General features: G+C 41.8%; 1 protein-coding gene and 1 pseudogene across 1 annotated transcript in view; both read left to right on the forward strand.

Annotated features, from left to right (window-relative positions):
* Positions 1-10256, forward strand: part of AQR (aquarius intron-binding spliceosomal factor) — a 214182-nt gene that overhangs the window by 45819 nt on the left and 158107 nt on the right. Inside the window, exons 10-12 of the mRNA XM_073609694.1 lie at positions 7537-7601; positions 10036-10152; positions 10227-10256. The exon at positions 10227-10256 is cut by the window's right edge and continues 84 nt beyond it. Coding sequence (XP_073465795.1) covers positions 7537-7601; positions 10036-10152; positions 10227-10256 — 212 coding nt within the window. The remainder of the gene's footprint in view (positions 1-7536; positions 7602-10035; positions 10153-10226) is intronic.
* On the forward strand, positions 3047-3165 carry LOC141120655 (5S ribosomal RNA; annotated as a pseudogene).

Below are 10256 nucleotides of genomic sequence, written 5' to 3' on the forward strand. Positions count from 1 at the left end.
AGGCGGACAGATGCTTAAAAGACTTCCCAGATTCAATGTAGGTTTGCTAACTCGCCATCAAAAAATATGGGACATAACTCTAAAAAAGCTCCAGATGGGACACATACATTCCCACACCCCCTTGAGGTTTAACGACCACCTGCCAGAACTTCAAAATGTGCCAGACTCGGAAATCTGGGTCAGATATGGAATTTTATATCTTCACCAGGTTATGACTGACGCGCGGCCCAAATCATTTCAATCCCTCAGAGACGAATACTCTGTTCCGTAGCACATGATGTTTAGATACTTGCAGCTCCGCCACGCCTTGCGATCTCAATTTAGGAACAATGCCAGTGCTCTGGACCGCCCTCAGGTTCTAGATATAATTCTGGGGCCTGAACCTCAAAAATTGATCTCAAATTTGTATTACACTATACGTATACCTAGGATAATGAATGTTATTCAGAGGGCTAAAATAAAATGGGAAAAAGACGTGGGTGATATTAGTGATACAGATTGGGACGAAATATTAGAAAATGTCAAAATAACATCGCCTAGACTCTCGGACAGATTAACACAGCTATATATTATCCACCAAGCCTACCTGACACCCAAAAGACTGGCCAGATTCCAACCCTCACAAAGTCCATCCTGTCCTTTATGTAGTGGAGGGCTAGGAACATTTTATCATCTGATATGGAACTGCCCCACTTTGCAAGTGTATTGGGAACAAGTGATTAAATTCCTGCATGATACAATGGGCTCTCCAGTTGTACTGGACCCTAAACTATGTATTTTGAGCCTCTTACCAGACACAAACATAGATAAATTCCACGCCTCTTTCTTACATGAAACTTTATTTTTGGCCAGGAAAGTTGTAGCTCGAACCTGGATGCAAACCATAACTCCAACATTATCGAGCTGGAAAAGGGACGTAAACAATACCCTACCGTACAAAAAACTGATATACTTACATAGAGGATGCCCACAAAAATTTTCAAAGGTATGGGACAGATGGCTAGAAGAGGAGAGACATGTACATAGAGGACGATAGATCTTCTTAATTTACTATAACTGTTATGGTAAGACTGTGAAATAAAGGGGAAAAGCAGATCTGCAGATATAAACTATAGTGAACCAAGATTTATCTGGAAACTCCACCAGAAGGTTTACTAACAAAGTTTACAACTGTTAGTATGTATTAGAAGGATGAAGCCTATTTGTGCATTGTGTTATGTTAATTCCTGAAAAGTACAATTGTCGTGTGTGTATTGTAAACCTGTGCATTTATAATCAATAAAAGTTGCTTTTCCCAATTAAAAAACATCAGCTTGTTCAGTTAAGCTTTGACAATAACCTGAAAGCTGGTTTCTATGCAGTTGCACAAGATTTTGCACTGCACTCTCCAGTTTTAGTAAATCAACCCCTAAGGGCCCATTCACATTACCATGCAGCCCAAACCACTGCTGCCTGTACAGCATTCAGGGCTGCAGAGCTGTGAGTGTTATCACTTCACACAACCCCCCCCCCCCCCCCCCTTTTTTTTTTCTTTTTACAGGAATTTATATGAAGTGTACAAAGTGACACTTTATGTCACTGCACAGCAGCACGGTGTGCTGCTCTTGTTGTGTGGTGACATGTGGGCCATGCAGAGCGGTTTGATATTAGGCACACATGTTGCATAATATTGCACAGCTCTGAAACGCAAACGCAGTGAAACACTGCGTTCTTGTCTGAACATGACACACAGTGGGAGAGGTACTAAAACTGGAGCACACAGAATCTGGTATATCTGTGCATAGTAACCAATCGGCTTCTAACTTCAGCTTATTCAGTTAAGCTTTAAAAATATAACCTAGAAGCTGATTGGTTACTATGCACATATTTGCCAGATTCTGTGTGCTCCAGTTTTATTAAATACCCCCCCACTGAAAACTATTGTTTTCTGTGTGACATTGCAGTTGCCTCATGGAAAAAAATGTAGGTAACTGCATATAGTGCGAATGAGCCCTAAACGAATGACTTGTAAAGGCTTTTAAAGTGTCGCCTATGGACAAGTTTGCTGCGGTTTTACCTGTGCACACAATTTTAAGGCTTGACATGTTGGTTGTCTATTTACTCGTCGTCTTTTTTTTTTTTTTTTTTTTTACATTTTTTTTTTTTTCAATGTGTAATATATTGCGTTTGTGTGAACTAAATTAATTTTAATTCAATGAATTTTACTGAAAATATGCATTTAATAAACCGTTATGCTAAGATTAAATTACATAAACGATCATATTTACCACCATTTTATTTTCCAGTACCCCTGTTTTTCAGAAAATGTATAATTTCACTAATATCCGAATGGACATGCTGGATCTTAAAAATCTAAATTCAATTCCTGAATATAACCACTCTTTTTTTTCGTATGGCGCCAATCCAAATCAGTTATCTCCATCCTACAGGGAGGAGAACTTCTGGTGTCAATCGACATCAAAGATGCATACCTCCATATGTCTATTTCCTCGCTCACTAGTAATATCTACTTTTTAAGGTGGAAAATCTTCATTTTCAGTGTGTAGCTCTGCTTTCCGGTCCAGCTACTGCACGTTGAGTGTTTACAAAGGTTCTGGCCCCCCTTCTAGCCAGATTAAGGGCCCAAGGTATAACAATCATGGTTTACCTAGTCGATCTGTTCTCGATAGACCAGTCGACAGCCCACTTAGACCAAAGTATGGTCACCACATTCAACTACCTAGAATATCTAGGTCGGATTCTCAACCTAGGAGAAATCTTCTTTAAAATCATGAAGGCTAAAATACTTGGGTCTGATCATAGGTACACCCAGAAAAGGGTATTCTTGCCCCAGGCAAAGATCAGCGCCATAAAGGAACTGATTTAGGTGGTCGAAGCAAGATGAATTTCTTCTATTCAACTTTGCATGAGGTTGTTGGGAAAGATGGTGGCTTCATTCGAGGCCGTTCCTTATGCTTAGTTTCTTTCGAGACTGCTGCAAAACAGTATCCTATCGGCTTGGAACAAAGGGTTCTAGCTCTATAATCCCAATGTGTCTGACTCCAAAGCCTACGGCCACATCACCCTGATAGTGCCCGATCTCGTCTAATCTTGGAGGCTAAGCAGGGTCGGGCCTGGTTAGTACCCAGATGAGAGACCACCTGGAAATACCAGGTGCTGTAGGCTGGGTGTGCCGGAGCCTCAGTTTATGGTTAATATCCAAAAATCTACTAAGGGAGAAAATCCTTCCTTCAGTTACCTGGGAAGTGGTAACAACATATGCCAACCTTTTTTGTTTAGGTTGAGGAACTGTCCTGGAAGAGGCAACTGTCCAAGAGAAGTGGCCCAGATCAGAAATGGCCTTGCCCATTAACATTTTAGAAATTCAGGCAGAGCTCTTGGTCCTGAGGGCCTGAAACGTTCAGTTTACGGTATTGTCCTGCCAGGATTCAATCCAACAATGGCACAGCAATGGCCTATATTAATCACCAAGGGGGCACAAGAAGTTGTGCGGCTCAGAGAGAGGTGAATCATATCCTATCTTGGGCAGAAAACAATGTACTTTTCCTATCGGCAGTCTTCATTCTAGGAATAGAAAATTGGCAGGCGGACTATTTAAGTCACCAGCAGTTGTTCCCGGGAGAATGGTTCCTTCACCCCAATATCTTCCTGTCAATATGCCAAAAATGGGGGATCCCAGACATAGATCTGTTTGCGTCCGGGTTCAACAAAGAAATTGACAACTTTGTGTCAAGAACAAAGGATACGCTAGCATGCGGAAGAGATGCCTTGCTATGCACGTGGAATCGGGTTCTCACTGATTTATGCATTCCCTCCTATTCTGCCTGAGTCCACAACTTCTTCACAGGATCAAGCAGGAAGGGAAGTCGTTGATTCTTGGGGCCCAGGAAATCTAGTTCATCAGAGATCGTAAAGATGGCAGTAGGGGACCCATGGACCCTACCATCACAGCCAGACCTTCTCTCGCAAGGTCCGGTGTTCCATCCTACTTTACAGACGCTAAATTTAACGGTCTGGCTATGGAGACCAACACTCTGAAGAAGCGTGGGCTTGTCAGGTTCAGTAATTTCTACCTTGGTTAATGCAAGGGAGCTGGCCTCCATAATTATATATTATGGAGTCTGGGAAACAGATGAAACCAGGAGTTGCACCCCAGGAAATAGGTCAAAGGTAGAATCCTTGACTTTCTGCAGATGGGGTGAGAAATTAGGCTGGCCTTGAGTGCTTTCTAAGGACAGGTTTCGGCCTTATCGGTATTATTTTAACAACCACTTCTTCGCATTCTTTGGCTCGTAACTTTATTCAGGGGGTAACATGGCTTAATCTCCGGTTAGGTAACCCCTGAACCGTTGGGACTTGAATTTAGTTTTGTCAGCATTACAAAGCAACCTTTTTTGGGGCCGATACAACATATTCCCTTGGTCCTTTTTTGACAAGGAAACAATTTTTTCTGGTAACCATATCTGCTGCAAGAAGGGTATCAGAATTGGCTGCTCTTTCTTGTAAAGAGCCATATTTTTATTATTCAAGGATAAGGTAGTATTGCGTCCTCATCCTAACTTTTTACGGAAGGTAATATCATCAGGTTTTTATCTAAACCAGGATATTGTTCTACCTTCATTTTTCCAGAACCCTGTTCTGTGGAAGAAAAATCACTACATTCTCTTGATGTGGTGAGAGCAGTCAAAGTCTACTTAAGGTGACTGCTCAGATTTGGAAAACGGATGTTTTGTTCGTGTTGCCTGAAGGTCCTAAAAGAGGTCAGGAAGCATTGAAATCTACTATTTCTAAATGGATTCAACAAGTAATCGTTCAAGCTTATGGTTTAAAGAGGTAGTTCTACCCTCTCAAATCAAAGCACACTAGTGCTGTTAGTGCTTCGTGTGCAGTGCATCACCAAGCCTCCATGGCTCAATTCTGCAAGGCCGCAACTTGGTCTTCAATCCATACATTTGCCAGATACTATCTGGTGGATGTAAAAAGACATAAGGATGTCGCCTTTGGGCGCAGTGTACTGCAGGCAGCAGTATAAATCCTCTGATCTCATGGTACCCTACTTTGGTTGTGTCTCCCTCCCCTCAGTTGGCATTGCTCTGGGACATCCCACATAGTAATTACTATGGCTCTGTGGCTCTTTTCTTTTGAAGTACATTACGGGACACAGAGGTCCTGCCCCTCTTTCTAGTATGCATGTGTATTGCTTTGCTACAAATCTGAGGTACTCCCGGTATGGGAGGGGTTATATAGGCAACTTCCTGTTTAGGGTGTGCCAGTGTCCAGCACCTAAAGGTGGACTATAACCCACATAGTAATTACTATGGCTCTGTGTCCCGTGATGTACTTCAAAAGAAAAGGATTTTACAGGTAAGCTGTTATAAAAATCCTATTTTTTGCAGGGCTTGAAGTAAACATTTGTTTTTGTTTTGTTGTGATTTATATTTTGGTCACTAGATGGCAGAACCAGCTCTCTGCTACTGTTTACTCCACATATTTAGTACAATTCTTACTACATTCTTACTACTGTGGTAAAAAATGTGGGTTATTTTGTTTCTACAATGCACTCTGCACTCTTTTTTTTTTTTTTTTTTTTTGTGTCTGATAATTTGGTTTCCAGGTCAGTTCTTATATTATTCAATGCAGGACACCTTGCACATGGGGAAGAATAACGAGAATCTGATGGTGAAATAATTCTTAAAATGAAGGGGTGATATTGATAGAGCTTTACTTTGCATTTTTTGGAACTGTGTTCAGACAGTGATTTTTGGAAGTATTCCTGAGCCCATGCAGGGATTTCCATCAGAAATCGTGCCATGTTTTAATGCAGTGCCGTATGGGGGCCTGAAGTTCACAAGTGTCCAATATTGCATTATGGCCTCGTCCCTTGCACACAAGAGATTTCTCCAGATTCTCGCCACTTTTTGATATTATGCACTGTAGATTATGATATATTTAAAGATTTAGCAATTTTACATTGAGGAACATCATTCTGAAATTGTTTAACAATTTTCAGAGACCGCTTTTCACAGATGTGAAACCTGTACCAACTGAGTCTCTAATATGTCCTTTTTATCCCCAATCATGTTACTGACCTGTTGCCAATTAACTGAATTGCAAAATGTTTTTCCAGCTCTTCCTTGTTAGTACCACTTACTTTGCCAGCTTTTTGTTGTCCTTTCTCAACTTTTTTGACTTGTTGCTGCCATCATTTTCAAAATTGCCTTTTTTTTTCCTTAAAATGGTACATTTTCTATTGTGAAAAAATATAGGTTTGAGATTTGCAAATCATTGCATTCTGTATTGTATGTAGATTATACACAGCGTCCCAACTTTTTTGGAATTGGAGTTGTACTGTGCCTGATGAAGTAAACGCTTTGAATCCCAAAATATGCTAGCGATGCAAAGAATTCCAATTTCCAATATTTATATATCGGGGAGGAAGCCAGCTCTGGCGAGGAGTGTGTTCTGTATTGTTTTACATCTCAGAGCTTGCATCTTTCCATCACAGGGATAATTTATTGAATTAATTAGGATTGATCCAAGTTTGGGGATTAAGGTATTTAACAATAACCAATGATGGGGGATTTAAAATGCCAACAACCACCAGTGATAGGAGAGGAAATGGGATCAGTTGCACGCAATTTCTGTGCAATGCACTTTCATCCTCCAGGGGACCTTCCTCCACTAATAAAGGAAGACTTGCATTCGGCCTCTATGGACAAATTTTTTAAGGCCAGGCAAACCTTATTTTTTGGTAATCGCTTCAATACCAGTATGTTTCTTCATTTGCCTGAGGAAGGAGCATGCATGCTCTGCAAACGCATAGCTACGCCCAAACAGCATCATCTGGTGACGTCACGTCTGTCTCCCGTGCTGTACCCAGAAGCCTGTAGTCCCCGGTCGGGGACACTCCACAGGAACCCACAGTGCTCTCTTTCCCCATCACAGCCAGAGCTTATGAACCTGGCGCCCAGTAGCGGAGGACAGATGAGCTCTACCACTGCACTGTTTCTGTGAGTTACTTGATTTTAGCGCAATCATTTCTGTTTGATTAAACTACTTAGATGGCGCTTGTGTTTTTTTCTTTTTCATTGTGTACAACTGCTTCTATTCTCACATGTGACAAGGTGACATCACAGGACAACAATCTGGAAATGGGGACATAGCGTTGTCACCCCATAACAGGAAGTGGCTGTATGGTGACTTTGGTAGAATTACCAGGTATTATTTCAAGGAAAGCTTTAAGTTTAAAAATATTTTGAAATTACATTAAGGAGTTAAAGACTATATGAGCTTTTGCTGGTTGGGTTTACATCTACTTTGAATATTGTTTTTAGCACTTGAGCTGGTCATTATAAGAAATTCACTAACCATGGGTACAGCAGCATCCAGAATTCGATATCGATATGGTGAATGTATAGACAGGATATTTTAGGTTGATTTTTCTAACAGATCTTTTGCCTTTGGGGTAGACCATAATATCAAAGTATACAGATATGTTTATTGGATGCTAAGATGTGATTTCTGTTTATTTTGCAGGTCCTGCCTCCTTGGAAAGAATCCACTATTGTGAGCGCTTTATAGAACTTATGATTGATTTAGAGGTACTTTTTTGTTGGTTTTTCTGACAGAGCCACATTTTTTTTTCTGACACTGCAAAAAAAAAGTACCTAACATGCCGCTTTCAGTGCTAAACAGTGCAAATATCAATATTTAAACATGTAGCTAGTGCTGTGTTTAAGTTAAACAAAAGTCAAACTATATTTCTCCATTTACATGGTACAGGAGGGAGTTAGAGGCTGTGCGGACATGGCACAGGGGGTCAGAGGCTGTGCGGTACAGGAAGGGGTCTGTCTCTGTGGATGGCTCTGCTCCTGCCCTATCTATCTGTCCTCCCTCCTCCTCCATACTTGGTTCAGTATAGGGGAGGCCGATCAGGACAATAAACGTCCGACTGACCTGGATGGATGGGCACAGTCAGCGCTCCGTTCAAGAATCCAGGCATAGGCAGAGATTGACCTCCTCTGCTGTGGCGAGGCGCCGCCAAGAACAAGCGCCTGCCATTCACAAATATCGCCAGGTGGTGCCATCACGCCACTGCATATGTGCCCGCCGGGCTGAGCGTGTACAAATTTTCCCTAGCCCGGCATGCTTCCCCCTTTTTTTTTTTTTTTTACAGGGCACTGCTGTACGTGATGGGCATTTACGGGCTGCCCGTGGCTGATACCACACTAACAATTCTAATTTCTTTTTTTTTTTTATTGGATACACTCATTAAACATTCATAGTGCTTTGAGGAAAAAGTATGTGAACCGATAGATTAATTACTTCAGCAAAAGCTAATTGGAGTCAGTAATTTGCACACCAATAAATGAAATGAGTTTAGAGGTGAGATTTAGAGCTACATTGATAAGACACTCAAATATTTTAAGACTACTGTTCATAAAAAGCTAAAGTTAATTTTTTCGGGAAGAATACTCAGCACTATGTATGGCACAGAAGGGGTTCAGCTTACCAACATGAAAACATCATCCCAACAGTGAAGTATGGCCATGGAAATGTCATGATTTGGGCTCGCTTTGCTGTCTCGGGACCTGAATCGCCTCACATTATCGAAGGGAAAATGTATTCCATCTGGACACTGTTCCCTCGTAAATACTATGGTCACCTTCTGATTCTATCCTGCAATCCTTTCACATCTTCAATCTCTTCTGTCATCTTCCCTAGCTCTCTAAAACGTGCACTAGTCACTCCAATACTTAAAATCCTCAATGGATCCCACCAATCTTAACAATATACATCCCATCTCCTTGCTCCCCTTTTCCGACAAACTCCTTTGAACACCTGGTCTACAACCGAGTGAGCTACCACCTCACTAAGAATAACCTTTTTGATCCCCTTCAGTCTGGATTTCCCCTCAGCCCTCCACAGAAACTGTTCTCCTAAAACTCGCAAATAATTTACCAATGGCTAACTGGTCACGATTCTGTACTCCTACTTCTGGACCTCTCTGCTGACTTTGATACAGTTGGCCACCCCCTTAAAAAAAAAAACAAAAAAAAAAACTCCACTCCCCTGGTCTCTGTGACTGTGCTCTTCGTTGTTCCTCATTCTACTTATCCCACCGCACCATCAGTGTCACTTACAAGTCTGCCTCCTCCTCTCCTCTTCCATTTCCCATCTCCCAAGGTTCTGTTCTTGGACTTCTCCTATTCTTGCTCTACTTCCTCTCTGGGTCAGCCAATACCATTTCTACGCTGACGACACCCAAATTTATATCTCTACCCCTAAGCTCACTACATCAGTCTCCTCATGCATCACTAATTTACTAACAGACGTCTTGATGTCACACCACTTCCTCAAACTCAAATCTATCCAAAACTGAGCTCATAATATTTTCTCCCCCACGCGCCCCTTCTCCTGACTTCTCTGTCAAGATCAGTGACACAACTTTCAACTCGCCCGCATGTGCCACGGTGCTAGATGTAATCCTGGACTCTGAACTCTCCCTTCAGGACCACGTTCAACCACTTTCCAAAGCTTGCCACCGCAAAATCTCCAAAATACACCCCTTTTTAATCAATGACATAACAAGGCTTCGAATTCACTCCCTATTTATCACTTGTCTCGACTACTGTGACACCCTCCACATTGGATTACCTTTACATAAGCCACCCCCCTTCAGTCTATCATGAATGCTGCTGCCAGACTATATTACCTTACCCAACCATTTAGTGTCTGCTACCCCTCTCTGCCAATCCCTTCCTGGCTATTTACCAAATAATCCACAACTCTGCCCCAGCTATCACTAACCTAGTCTCAAAATACCAACCAAATTGTTCTCTTCGATCCTTCCAAGGCCTCCTGCTCCCTAGTTCCCTTGTCACCTTCTCCTATGCTCGCCTCCAGGACTTCTCTCGAGCCTTTCCCATCCTCTGGAACTCCATACCACTTTTTTAGCTTAACTCTATCTATTTAAGTCTCGTCTGTAATTTTGCACAATATTGTTAATGTTTTCCACTCTGGTTCCCCACTCAGGCTTTACTTCCCACACGCCGGTGGTTCAATACAGTCCTGGATGATTCTCACCTGGTTGTACACTGCTATTTATCCAGCCTCTGCAAAACGGAGGAAGAAGGACATTTGTTTTCTCAGGTATGGTACTAATGATTAAGACAGTAGATCAGGGGATTCAATTGTATGCACTCACTAATGATGTACCTTTATAGCTTCTAGACATGTTAAAGTTCTACGCTGGC

This window comes from Aquarana catesbeiana, linkage group LG13 (assembly GCF_042186555.1).
Source record: "Aquarana catesbeiana isolate 2022-GZ linkage group LG13, ASM4218655v1, whole genome shotgun sequence".
Lineage (NCBI taxonomy): Eukaryota > Metazoa > Chordata > Amphibia > Anura > Ranidae > Aquarana > Aquarana catesbeiana.